General features: G+C 44.3%; 1 protein-coding gene across 10 annotated transcripts in view; it reads right to left on the bottom strand.

The window, feature by feature from the left end:
- Positions 1 to 14,610, bottom strand: part of LOC144933589 (ryanodine receptor 2-like) — a 318,383-nt gene that overhangs the window by 157,151 nt on the left and 146,622 nt on the right. For all 10 annotated transcript variants that reach the window (XM_078858546.1, XM_078858550.1, XM_078858549.1 and 7 more), the window contains exons 24-27: positions 14,325 to 14,428; positions 11,253 to 11,336; positions 9,176 to 9,335; positions 7,498 to 7,645 (exon numbers count right to left, since the gene is read on the bottom strand). In XM_078858546.1, the coding sequence (XP_078714672.1) occupies positions 7,498 to 7,645; positions 9,176 to 9,335; positions 11,253 to 11,336; positions 14,325 to 14,428 (496 nt within the window). The remainder of the gene's footprint in view (positions 1 to 7,497; positions 7,646 to 9,175; positions 9,336 to 11,252; positions 11,337 to 14,324; positions 14,429 to 14,610) is intronic.

The raw sequence follows: 14,610 nt of genomic DNA, 5'->3' as shown, positions 1-14,610 counted from the left end.
TGCCGTACAATAAGATTTGCCCGACGTCATTCCGGTTATATCACTGCCATTTATTCCAAGCTGGCAGTGAGCGCAGACAGCTGTTACATCATTGCACAACTGTATGGTATTGAGGGCATTTGAATGAGGCAAAGGCACACAGAAAGGCCGAGCGAGAGGGCAGCTATTTGACCACAGACGTCAATGTCTGTCGGCTCAAACGAATATGGGCCTGCGCACATATTTACTGGCAGCCCCGCGCAAGGCGTGGGAATTTCCGCATCCCCACGGCGGAGTCAACTATCCCCAGAGGACGACCCATTTATTATTTGCTGCTCGAAACGATGAGAACCTTGAGCCGACAACCAACTGGGACCGCCAAGTGCAACGTTGCAAATGTCACCAACATCCTGATTGAAGCCACCGGCATTACCAAAACGCGTAAAAGTGAAACAAATTAATAGTGTATCCTTATTCTGAGTGCTTTTCACGGAAGGCACTTTTTGTGCTGTTTACAACTGCCTGTGTCCTCTCTTTAGATTGTTCACACTTAAATTCTAACTTAGCAATCTTTGAAATACGTAATCAACCAGGCTATGCGTTAATTGTGTGTTGACCGACCCTCTGTGTTGTATTACATTACATTTCGATATTTTACTAGGTTATTTAATTTTAGTGTGTCCTTCTCCTGATTTTCAGGCTTGCTTGCCGTGCCATCGCATTCGCAGCACCACGTCTGTTGACCACTCATTGATATGCTAATTTTTTCTCTAACCCTCCTCCCTCTCTCTGCCTCCGCCCCCCCCTCTGTCTATTTAAGGCCACCACACAGAGACGATCACCCCTCTCTGTTACCTGTGTTGCTCTCGCTATGTATCTTGGTGATATCTGTCTGCTAATATGTCTGTCTATAGTTTTCTGGTTAGATTTTATGTCGCTATTTCATTATACCTGATGATGATTGCTTGTGTTGCAATCGAAACGTCGTATTCTATTATTTAATTTAATTTATTATTTTATCTTTAGACGTGACTTAACCGAAAGAAACAAATAATACAACTGAAAGGTTTTTTTTTCAAACGCACTATGTGCAAGACAGGTGGTTGGATTGTACACGCATAAATACATTATAACGGTGGCATTAAAGCTTAAAGCGCTTTCAATACACACAGCATGATCACTCACACACATAAAGCTGGTCAGATAAACACTGTTTGTAAACAAGTAGCAATTCTGCACAAAGGGCCTGCTCTTTAGGGTGCAGATTACAAAGCTCAGTGTTTTGCCTGTGACCTTTAGCAAATGTTGATGTTAGTCTGTGGCTCTATAACTAGAAGGTTACGTTAGGAGTGGGTAATCAAGAGGTCACAACATTGAACACTAAAAACATTTTCAAGGCTATAACAATTGGGTGGCGCTGTGATACAGCGCTGAACTCACCATTGGAAGCTTGCACATTTGAATGATTATTTATGATGATATTTGTTTACCCAGGAAAGTCTCACTGTTTCACGACTCTTTTGTCACATTTTCACAGGAGGGGGGCGATATTGCTGCGATGTGTAATCCCAATTGAGTAATTTGCAGGAATTAATTTAGTACTGTTTTAGAATGTTTGGCCAATGTCAGTTACATCACGGGGTTTTTATCGATGCGAGGAATCCGGAAAATGTGGAGGAAAACCACGCAGGACAGGTGGAGAACATACAAACTCGACAGACGAAGGCACCCGAGTCGGGAATCGATCCCGGACCCGGCTTGTTGTCAGGCTCAAGCGTTACCACTACGCCACCCTGCCACAGAGGTCGTAAACGGGTTTTGATTCCTTACCCGTACCCTGCCGCACCAGGGTCGCAAACGGGTAACCGAACCCTACCCGTACCCGGCCGGGTACGAGTAGCCGGGTATTGGGTAGGGCATGGGTATCGGGTACCCGATCGCGACCTCTGGGATGAAGCCATGTTGCAGGCGCGGGTGGGTTGATTCTAGGAACTTGAATTGTGAGAAGAGACAAGACGTTGGGAAATGAGTGACACCAGTGACTCACGGCCTACCCGTACCCGGCCGCACCAGGGTCGCAAACGGGTACCCGTACCCGGCCGGGTACGGGTAGCCGGGTATCGGGTAGGGTACGGGTATCGGGTACCCGATTGCGACCTCTGCCCTGCCACCCATCCTGCTCGACTGACTCGATGACCTCCCCAGACTCGACAACACGAGCACGGCATTGTGAAACATCAACGACAGTTGTCACATAGTCAGATTTGAACGACACCCATGTGGAATGTCCAAACATTGGCTCAGAGCCACCAAACAGAGATGAGTGTCACCCCATGCTCGTTTTAAGTAGGGAGATAATTTTACTTCACTATGTCTACATACATCGGGAACAATACGAGGTTGAAGAATGGTATACTAAAAATATGTACCCCGACAATTGTGTTTTTAATGGTATCCCTTGACGTCTAGTAACTTACGCCAAGACTAAAGCCGAATAGAGTATAATTATCATTTGATATTGTTATTATTGTATTTATTTAAGGCAAAAAAACTAAAATAATGACAGTGTTTTAAATTGTTTCACAACCCCAATAAATGTTTTAACAGAGTAATAAGTCATAATTTGTCAGCAAATAGATTAAACGATCGTTTGAAATAGAATTTTTGCACTGTGGGTAACAGCATTTCAAATTGTACCATCAATGTTATGTCAAACGGAATTGGTCTGGATCGCGTTTTATTGCACGAAATTTTGTCTAAACTTCAGAAGGAATGAGACAACACACGCACTCGTTACCAACGCTCATTAGAATATTTTAGTCATGCTAAAAATGTGTATCATTAAGTGAGTGATAGTAGGGAGCTGTAGTGTCGCAGTTAAGAGGGCTGCACTACGAACCCGGGCACCCGAGTTCGATTCTCGCTCACGGCCAACACCAGTGACGATTATCTGAATCGGTCCTGGGCCTCCTCTAGGATGACTCGGTCTCAAATAAGTACCTGGTGCGGTGTGTAAAAATATTCTCACTGGGGAGACAAAGGCAAACGGCAGTTGGGTGTGGTGCTCGCTAACTGCACTTGCCCCAACAGTCTGGTAAGGCTATACGGGGGACCTTTGTCTTTGATAGGCAAAGCTTGTGAATCCAATGAAGGAAGAGAATGAGTGGAACAAAAAGAAAGATTATAGGGACCGAGCAATAATATTTGTTCACGCTACATAAACATAAATACAGACACGGAGCCAGACAGGACAGAAAGACAAACTTAAAACTGACCAAATAACAAAACACAAAAAAATGTAGACTGCTGTTCTAAGACACAGGCATAATTGCTCAAACGGGCATGTAAAGGATATCAGACGCAGGAGAAGCCATAACTTCACTGTGCAGGTAAAAAAAGGTTCATAAAAACAGGACATGCGATGCTCACGTTGGCGGTAATGCCATGTTGTGTTTTCCAATGCCACCTCTTCATTTTAAATGGAAGATTCATTTGTGGAGGTGAGAAGCCTCATCATTGGCTGCTTGTTATCGCAATTATCAAATTCGTTGACGATAATCCTGATAAAATACGCACAAGGCCAAAGCAGTCATATTGAGGAATGAGCTGCCTATCAAAGAGAGGGCTGTTCCCTGGGGTATTTAAAACAAACTGTCTGGTCTGCAATGGCCACGTGTTGTTCTTCACATTGGTTAAGGGAGCCTATTGGGTTACTTATTGCTATGCCTGAGAAATATCGTGTCCCTCTGCCCATCTGAGGGCACTTCACATATTTTCACAAAAAAGTATTAAATCCTCCCATGCAGCAACTGCTATGAGACTGAGCACGTAGCTTACCAAATGCTCAATTCTGCATGGAGTTTGGACAAGAACGGCAATTAAATATCCTCTAAAAAGTGTATTATAAAAATAATAATCTATATACGAGTGCAAATAGTGTGTGTACCTGATATAAGGTATCCATTGACATAAACGGCCATGCTCAAGATGTGTACCAGTACGTGCATTTGCATAGGCAAATCTCACAACATATTTCCAGCTTGTTCTTCCTTGCTGTACAGCAGGAAAATACACTTCTGAACACATTTCCAGATGGCATGGCTCGTAATGTCATTGTCTATGTGTACAGCAATCAAATCTGTAATTAAAGACAAAACCCCTCATAACAAAACAATAACATTCTTGATAATGGTCGACATTGTTGTGTTTGTCTCATTATTTCCTGTCAGTCAGTCGTGACATTTGCTCAAGTTAATTTAATGGTGACCGAAGATAAGAGGGTCAACAGTGCAGTTCTTCAGAAACTGTTGACGATTTTTTTTGCATTAGGCCGAGTGCTTTTTGTACACGTTTGCACGTTCTTTGAAACATATAGTTACAGCTGCATAAACAGCCTGGACCAGGCCCAAAAATAAGTCGACCTGCAGAGAAATGTAGAGCATGTGTCACAGCAACACAATTTGATAAACAGAGACAGAGGAATGATGAAGAGGAGAGAGGTGAGAGACGGCTGCAAGGAATGGGCCAAAAAGGGGGAGGGTAAGAGAGAGAGAGTCTCTGGATCAAATTCAAACTGTATATCCCTCGTAAACATGGAACGTTGGGTCAACGTTCGTCTCACGATTCCAACCGCATCCCAGCGTCGTCCCAACGTTACATGTTTACTGGGTCAGCACCATTGGATAGCGGTACCAAATGGGCGAGCAGCTCAAGCTTACATGAGTGTTTACGTAGGATCAGCATTAAACTTTGCTGTTACAGGAGAATAAAATAACCTCGGAATGCCGACGGTCAATGCCCGTCACAAAGTTGAAGAGTAACACGGTTTTTAAAGCTTAAAAATGCGTTGTATTTTTTTGCAAGCAAAACCTTTAACTATGAATTACATTAAACTAAATTATTTTAGTTTTGCCCTTGATGTATTTTTTTTCTTCCATTTTGCAACTTGAATATTATTCTCGGAATGAAATCGGAGCCTTAAACATGTATGCAGCGCTTGACAACGTACAGATTTATTGGCTCAGAGTGCTCGATTAAAAATAGCCAACAGCAAAAGTCCCGTTAAAGGAGCAACGGGTGCAGTCTTCTAATGTGCAGTGGCCCCATTTAAAAAGTAAGCCTGACAAATAGAAACGAGACCAAAAACGCACCTGGCAATAAGGCAGACTCGAGATACAACGTGTGCATATGTACATTCTCCACCGAGCACTATGAATGGGTACACCACAAGCCAGTCGATCAGTAGCCACGTGCACAGTGGGGTAAATGGGGGATACTCCCACCTCCTGCGGGGTGCAAGAAGAGTCTAAAATATTCTCGATTGGGGCACTCCCTGCAGTGGAGGTGCTTCCGCCAGCAGTGGCATGAGCAAAAACAATGAAAACAGCCTCATCTCTCCCACCAACATAGTGCTAATCTCCCATTAACACTGCTGCTGTGCGCATATGCGGGGACGATGCTCTTATGCGGTGACGGAAGCTCATTCATGCTAATCTCCCTCCTTAATCTCTCTCTCCCTAATCTCCCCCATCAATACAACTGACGTGCTTGCGTCCGGGGATGGAATTCCTTTCCAGCTCAGACCCCGCCTGCTTGCCCTTCGCCACGTAAATAACCTCTTGTTGTAACAGCTCTCTCGCTGGTTCAGCAGTTCCACTGCTGGATAGTTTTTTCCGCCTGAGGACGACCGCTTGTGTTGCGATCGAAACGTCGTGATTTATTATTTTGTAATTAATTTTATTTTTCTACCTACGTGACTTTACCGAAAGAACCAAAGAGCAATGAATACAGAGTTGCACCTTTGCATTTTTGTAAGTGCGCGTGTGCATGTCTGTTTCATTTGTGAGGAGCGAGAGCGTCGGCGACTTCAGTGCGATTCCCTGTCATTTGCTAAAAACAGTGCCCATTGATATCTGGACTGACACAGGGGCCTACCTTGGGCCGACTCAGAATTAATTGAGTATCTGGTGCACTGTGTGAGAATAAGCACCGGTGAGATGAGAAATGGCCGGGCGTCGTGCTGGCCACGCCACCTTCTCTTGTGCCGTGCAGGCTTTCATATACGTGCCCGATGACAGCATTTGCCATTTGCCGCCCCGGTTATATGTTAAAGGCTACACCGGAGATCTTTGGTGCACGTCTGTATTGCGTCTGTGTGCATGGGGCATAGTGGTGGTATAGTGGTTTGTGCACTGTGCTACACAGCACGAGTAAAATCACCGTTGACTTTGCAAAGCAATGATCACTGAATGCAAATATAATGTGATGCCATAAATAGCTTAGCATTGACCTCAAGAGTCGTATTAAGTGGTTGCTAATTTCTATAACACTACTTAAGTCTTATGAATACAACCTTAAACATCGAGGCACTGTGGTTGTGCATACTGTATTTGCGTGATTTGAATTTTTTGTGAAATCAATGGCTCCCACTCACAGCATGGGCTGAACGGTTCAAAATCGTACCGTAATTGAATAACCTGTTATTGAGCCCAGTTTAACCTTTTTGTAATTGCGTTTTATGGAAATTAAGAAAGAAACTATTTAATCACCGAGCAAGCTTTAAAAAATGATTACGTGTTGTGGCTCGGAGTCACAACCCGAGGCAATTTTGCACGCCCATCGAAATGTGTGCCAAAGTCAGGGGCGTGTTGTGTCGCGTGGGGGAAGTAAGGCGATGTTACGCCGCTAGTTCAGAGAAGGGAAACAGAGACATTTATTCGCGAGCTATTGGGATGCACACAAAAGCCATGCATGTGTGGGGATGACAATGCGGAGAATGCATGTGCAGTGAATGCAATTGCTCTTTCCCGCTCAGTTGCCACAGCGTGATTGGCAATGGGCTCCAGTGTAAGGAATCAAATGGGGTCCCCCCCCTGTCTAATTCCCCCTGCCTGAGCCCGTGCCACAGGCGGGCTCCTGGACAGTTGCACTGTCTACACAACACACTCTGACTAAGCCAATGCTCCAGCTGCTAGAATATTCAGTATGAAAAGAACACGCGTAAACAATTACCTAAAACCTGAGCGTACCCAAATCAAGAACAAGTTACCGCAATGGAAATTAATCACAAGGTTTGACAATAATAGAGTAGAATTAGAATTGCAGAGGTAGACTCAGTCAATGTTAAGAATTTTAGCATTGCAATTTATTTATTCGGTTTTGCAGATCTATACTGACACCTTTAAGACCTGTCGGGTTATGAGTTAATATTTGAGTGCAATAAAGCCACGTTGTGACTTATGGTTCAACATTAATCCTCAAATCTCAGAGTCCTATTAAGGCCTCCGTATGAATCCTAACTATGTATCATACATCTCCTCAAACAAAAAAAACAACCGACTTCCTCGCTCGTTCATTCTGAATTTGTCATCCACGATGCAGAAGAAGAAAGTTTATTTTAACCTGCCTTGTACCTGCCACCTCAGCGGTTGAAGTGCGCTGTTCACACCAGCCGGACGCAGATGTCGTGAGTGAGAGTTTGAACTCGAGAACCGCCTCCGCGTGGCTGCACCCACTCACCTGGGTCTTGGTCTGGTGCCTCGATGTGGTACCCGTAGCCAAGCAGCGTGCGCACAGCCTCGCGCAGGCTGTCCCGATTCGACTTCTTGGTCCTCTCGTCTAGAAGGGCGTATGGCACGAGCCGCGGGTTCCGTCGGTTTTTGATGTCCTGGCCGATCACGGAGAAGTGAGTTGGAAGGATAATTTGATGAACTCACAGCGCTGTATGAACCTGCAAAGGCCTGCATTTCAATTAATATAAAACCAGTACTTAAAATGTTAAGATAAAACTGTCCCCGAAGTTAAACCAACATAGGGAAAGGCTAATCGTTTCTGGTGGCCCCGAGGCTGGAGTAGAAATTCTACATTACAATGGCAGAAGCCAAAATCTCCACAAGAAAACTAACGCTCCCAGTGGAACTTATTTTATAGAGCCCAAGGGAATGATGAGGTGAGGTGACGGAATTTGAAATCGCAACATTCTGATCGCGAGTCAAACGTCACAGGGACTCATGTTAAGGAGGCTTTTGCTTGAAGACTTTATCCAATTCCTAACTTAGTACAGTAATCCCTCGCCACTTCGCGGTTCAAGTTTCGCGGCCTCAGTGCATCGCGGATTTTTCGAACTGATTTAAAGGCCTCATTATACCTGTGCAGTATCATCATCATTCATCATCACATTCATCGAACTGCACAGGTCTGTCATCGTCGTCATTGTCATCGTCATCGTCGTCATTACTGGAGTCAAGTCTCAAGATACTACTGTCATTGGTGAGTGTAGAACACCATAATACGTATCGTATGAGAGAGAGAGAGAATGAATGTATAATATTAAGGTTTTATAATTAAATAGATTTAAGTAAAATATATATATAAAGTATAAATATACATATTTTAAACATTCTGGTACCCACACACACATATACGGAAATTCCTAGGGGGGCCAATCCTACTTCGCGGATTTTCACCTATCGCGAGGGGTTCCGGTCCCCATTAACCGCGATAAACGAGGGATCACTGTACTTGTGTTTCAGGACACCAAAGTGCCCAAAGAAAACCCACGCATATGACAGACTAACACTCGCACTTTGCACAGGCAAGTCAAAAGGCGTTTTTCCACACCACCCCCATTGCCCTCGATCTCACACCCATCATGGCCTGGTCCCGGTGGAGGTCACCAATCCGGCACCACTCCCCAAGTCGCTTGACCAACTGGAGCTCACCACCACCACCCCTAAACGCTTATCCGCATTATATTTCCGTATTATTAAACTGCACGTTAATTCTCCTACATTAAGGCGCGCACGTGTTTACTCTGAACAGAGGCAAATTAAATTACGCGTGAAAAAAAAGCGATGGCCTGGTGGCAGGGGAACCTGGACGACTCACAGGACAAAGACACAGATCCCCCACATAGCCTTAACAGACTGTTGTGGAAAGTGCTGTTAGTGAGCACCTATGAAGGCCGGCACGGTACACGAGGAAGTGGGTGGCCAGCACCACGCCCGGCCACGTTTGTCTCAGGTACTCATTTTTAAGGCTGCGTCGACCTTGGGAAGGCCCATTACCGGTTCAGGTCCTCGTCACTGGTGTCGGCTGTGAGCGGGGGAATAGAAATCGGGTCGCCAGCTTCGTACCGCAAAGCACTAACCACGACACTACCATGCTCCCCACGAGACAGGGCGCAGTGCCACCGCACCTGCTGGATGCCGTAGGTCCAGCCCTGCCGAATGCGGTCTCGCGCCCACACGTTGTGCGCATTCTCCGCCAGGCGGTCCACGAGGGCCTCCTGGGTCGGGTTCAGCTTGGTGTTGGTGAGGTCCAGAGGAGACGGCTTGTAGTTGCTGGACATCAGGTAGCTGGGTCACACACACAAACGGACACGTGGCGAGCGGACTTATGTTGAGTCTCCAGTGGGGAGAGTGTGGGAGCTGGGTCTCAATAGAGGTCTAGCAAGGCATGCATGGAACCAACACCAGAACTGGGGCACAGTGATATCCTGAAGGCTTCAGTGAATGCTTGAAAATGAATTTTTTTCTTCCAATTCCATCTGGACATGTGACACTGTGGCTAGAGGATGCGAGGGACCTCTTGGAAGGTCGCAAATTCAAATGACCACCGGCTGTCGAATGAGCCTATCATCCCTCAGGGGTTGATCACATGAATAATGCTTTGTGGAAAGTTAAGAGTGGTTGTTCAATGGAGAGCATGGTCCATGGCAATGCGAACGGAATTGACTTTACGAGAGAAAGGCTAAATGTTAAGTCACAAAACGGCTTAAGAGTGACATCACAAGTCCTCTCCAGACTTCTTTAAATAGACTACGTTCGTCAAATACAGGATTGCATAACCTCCAGGAGCACAAAAAAGGGAATGGTCCGAACTGCTATTTGTGTTGGTGCCCTGCTGGATGAAGGCCTCCCCACGCCATGTTGGTCCTGGGGTTTGTTCGCCAAAACGTCACCACACTGGTTAGAGCGGCCAGAACTCAGGCTGCCGGGTTCCGAGTGTCGTGCACTTAACCACTGTGCCACCACTCCACCCCCAGAAGAGATTACAGAATGTTATTTCATACCCTGCATGTCGTGTAAAAATATCAATGGCAAAGCACAGTTTAACCTTAGGTAGGAAACCCACGTTTAAAAGCACGAACCTCAAATGTTGCTAGCCCAGTGCAGCGACATTGGCACAATATGCGACCAATGAATTACCACTCCTGCCCCCAACACATGGATGTTTTCAACATGGGTAAGCTCCTGATAAGGATGAGAGCCATTACGGAGCTCCATTACACTCAGCTATTGCTGGCATCCAGTGACATGCTGTTTTCTCATCACAGGGTCACAAGCAAGAATGTTATAATCAAGATGTCTTCAGCCACAGAAGCCTCTTTAAGCCCAGCTGGCTGGCTTTTCTTGACTCAGCAGGAGTCAACGTATTAACACCCAAATATAGAGCCTTTAATGTGCACTCGATTTGTAATGTTAAGTAACACACTTTTTTGGCACGCGTGAAATGCCAAAAGTGTCTCCATGCTCAAATTAACATGCGGCAGTTCTCATATTTCTTCGTGGAACCGTAGCCAGGCGTTGGATATTATACATTCCTACGGCAGGAGCCGGTATCTTCATAGGACAACCGCTGCTAAGTTTACACTAAAGTTGTATTCACTATATCGACACGGAGAGATTATTGGAAACCGTTGTTTATTTTTTAATTAATATGTTTCACCTAAAAAACTCCTTTGAGATGGATAATCTCATTTGTAATGGTGTCCGGTTTTTCCCTGCACATATGGAAACATGGCGTTTAGGTTATTTCGATTATTTGGCTGCTATTAATTTCCACATGATAAGCCACTTCGTTGAGCTATCATTTGTGGCCAGATAACGTCTGAAAAAGAAGCTAAGAGCTCAGTGGGCCTCAACTGGTAAAACATGAATAGTTTAGTTTTATTTGTAATTTTTTTTAGCTTGGCTTACCTTTCCTATACTATGCACTCCTATTTTGTTTTTGTATTGTTTGGCGTTGTAACATTCTGACCTGCCCCTCCTGGAGATCTGTGAAAAAGAGCTTTATAACTCATCGGATTCCACCAATACAAGTAAACATTAAGATTTTTTAAAAACAACAACTTTTAAACGATAGACTAAATCAACCTGTGAACCTACTAGATCGGTGGCAAATTTTCTTGTTTGAATTTAACCCTTTGAATCAATCGCATCATTTAAGTTTGTTGTGACAATTTGAGATCACGGACGGCGGGCCTTTTTTACTTCCTGGGGAGCTTGAAACGTTTCAGGGTTGCTTCCGCTTGCTCGTCTGCAATTCCCACGTGGCATCCTAGGGCGAGGAGTGTCCTGCGGAGGGAGCAGCACACAGACGACGCAAAGTGCAGGGAACTGAGTGCACACAGCAACACGAGGCCATGGAGAAGGACGATAGATGGACCCAGGAGGAGGTCACATTTCGTACGTGTGTTTTCATTTTGAATTCAAAGCGTTGTGGTGGGATAGTTCTGCACTTCAGGCAACGCCACTGTCCATATTTCAAAATCATCCTAATAATGCATATGCGGCTGGTGTTCCAAAGGAAATTATCCGTGGTGATAGAAATTATGGTATATCTATACGAGCTAATTGTTTGACATGTACATGATTACAAATTCACAATCAGCAGCCCAGCATAGATGATCAAGTCAATTAAATCGAGTACATTTGAATACATTGTATTTCATGACCATTTCTCCCTTATCAAGAAAGATGGACCAATTAAATAAATCTGAATTAGAGTCAATAACAAATACACTTTCTGGCTTGAACCAATGTTTACCCAGATCTTTCAAGTATCTGAAATGTATGTCCAAAATCATGGAACTGCCCGTGTACCTGGGTGTGCATACAGGAAATTGCTTTTGATTGGCGAAAACAAGTACAGCACTTATTTAATTCATTCTTGTTGGTTGTCTTCCTTTGACATTTACTAATCCAGGAAGTCTAAAGTGTGTTATTGGAAGTGTTTTGTGACTTTGGTTTGCACCATTCCAATAGCAAAGGCAGCTTCGTTCTATCATTATTAGCATACCGCAAAGAGACAATTTGTATCTATGTAAAGAAACCCATCAAGATTCACTTCACTCTCAGACAAGCAATGGGGTGGCAGCCCTGAGCCACTTATGGAAATCCCACATTCCCATGACGCGATCCAGTACATCCAAATTACCATCGCTGTTGACTTCCCACTAAGTGCTACACATTTTATCGACTTGGTTTTGAACCATTGACCATCTGATCGTGAATCGAGAATTTAAACATCGTACCACTCTGCTGGTGACAATATTATTAATTGGGGGAAAATAAAAAAAACATCTTTCAAATCATCAAGACAACATTAACGGCATAATTATAATGCCCATTGCAGCAGGTCACTATCACACGGAAGCTGATGGGAATGAGCCGGTGCAGATACGTGGGTCTTGAACCTTAATCTAGAACAATCCAAACCACTCAGCCACCACATGGTAGACACCCGCATGTGTTTATTTGTGAGCATTTAAACCAATGAAGTGTCTGACTGTCAGAGACACACATTGCTTTCACAGCCATATATAATGTTGACTGATAAAGCTTCTACGTAAATTGAACGTCTGAACAGCCTTTCTGTTTGCCCCGTTTAAGATCATCTTTCATAAGCCGTTAAAACAACAACAACAACAACGTTAACACTTTTATATTTGTGACAATAATAACCACTGGAGTGAAGACATCAATAAGGTCCTAAAGCTGGATCGTGTTGGAAAAAAATGGAAATACAAATTGGATGCATTCATCAAGACTGGCGCTCTCTCCGGCGATTTTTATTTATTTATTCGAGTGCTTTCTACGACGACACAGAGCACGCAGCCCATCAAACCAAAACACATAAACCAAGCCCAGCAGCATTCTGCTGATGCACATTAATATTTGATTGCGCTTCGTGAGTCCGAGTGTTGGGAGGTCAATTCCAGTGCAATAACGAGATTTGATGTTTTTGAAGGCTCGACCACATCCTCAGTGGCTGCACGATATTAATTAAATTAAATAATTGAAATGTAAAAAGCCGTGCGGTTTCAGTGGTGCGTTATTATCACGTCTCGGAAGGCTGGCAAAGAGTGGAGCTTGCACCACCGCGTCCAGGTCACGGACTTTTACAACAGCACGATGCAATTACGTTGGGGCCCGTGTTCTGACTAAGCTAGAGATGACCGATTCGTGTTCAAAGAATGGGGCGAGGACATCTGAGCCGGTAGAGAAACGGGGCTCGTTTTTATCACTTGGTGAGTTTTCATTCAACATCGGGTGTAAAAAAAGTGAATCGACCAATGGGGCTTCTAAAACGGCATTAATCAAGAGACACACGTGTGTTGCCTGGTGTACTTTGAAGTGGATCACGACTCTGGACAATAATAGATACGTGAAAAGGGAAAACATTGTGTAATCATACTCAGACCTCTCTCGTTTCAAGGCTACAACACGAGGAGCATGACACCACCAGTCACTTAAGAGGCCACTCCATGCTGATGACTCTGTGATTGATACCGGTGGTCCAGTCAGGCGTTTTGGTGGACGGATTAAATATCATTTCATTTTGGAGAATTTAATGAAACCCACAAACACGTGTTTGTTTAACTATTTATTATGCATATACTACTCATACTCTGCTAAGCCATCTTATATATATTGACTTATAAGATTTACCAAAAACATACTAATTTTGATTGTTATATTTTTCACATTTGGAATCTAGTAGACTGCGTCACAAACACACAGTGTTCAACTTCATTCAATAATCAGAATTAACCACGTGGAATTCGAGCCTCTCAACATTGCTGAAAGCACACATCCACACTGATGTTGACATATTGTAAGACTCGAAGAAAGCCTCACAAAGTCTCATGACTTTTTTTTCTCATGAGGATTCCAACGTCAGGCCATGTCCTTAACAACCATGTTGCATGTCCAGTATAATCAGAGTACCCGGAGAAAATCAACACATTTGATGAGACAACACCCATAACGTTGGGGTCATTAACCCATTTGCTTCACCTGTCACATTCCATCTGGCCACCTCGTAGCCCAGTAGAGAGGGAGCATTACACACGTAGGAAAATCTCCATGTCCCACCAACCGCTCGACCTAAAGTCCTAGATTACCACAGGAATGCACCAACCGTTTCTGCAAGAGGCACTGGAAATGGAGCAATACTCTGGGAGAGGTTATCACATTAACCCAAAAGATAACGAAAGGAGAGTATAGCATGTCGGACTGAGATACAGGCCATGTGCTCCGCTGTTGGTGGAGCTTACTTACTTGAGAGTTTCACTGGACATCTGTAGATTGTAGTTGCGTTCCTGCTCAGGGAGTTTGTGGAAGTCGACCAGACATGGATGCTGCCTCTTGTTATCATCACGGACCTAGATGAACACCAGATGACAGATAACCGTCCACTGCCAAGCCATTTCGACTTTTATCGGAGATTAGTATCGCGCTTCGCGAGGCCAACTAAATAACAAATGCAACAACATCAGCAGCATGCATACGAGACCGCCATTGTACATGTACAGTATATGACTCTGAAAGGGTTAAATATCTTGCG

The sequence above is a fragment of the Lampetra fluviatilis genome, chromosome 7 (assembly GCF_964198595.1).
Source record: "Lampetra fluviatilis chromosome 7, kcLamFluv1.1, whole genome shotgun sequence".
In the NCBI taxonomy this organism is placed as follows: Eukaryota; Metazoa; Chordata; class Hyperoartia; order Petromyzontiformes; family Petromyzontidae; genus Lampetra; species Lampetra fluviatilis.
This window is presented reverse-complemented; position numbering and strand designations above follow the sequence as displayed.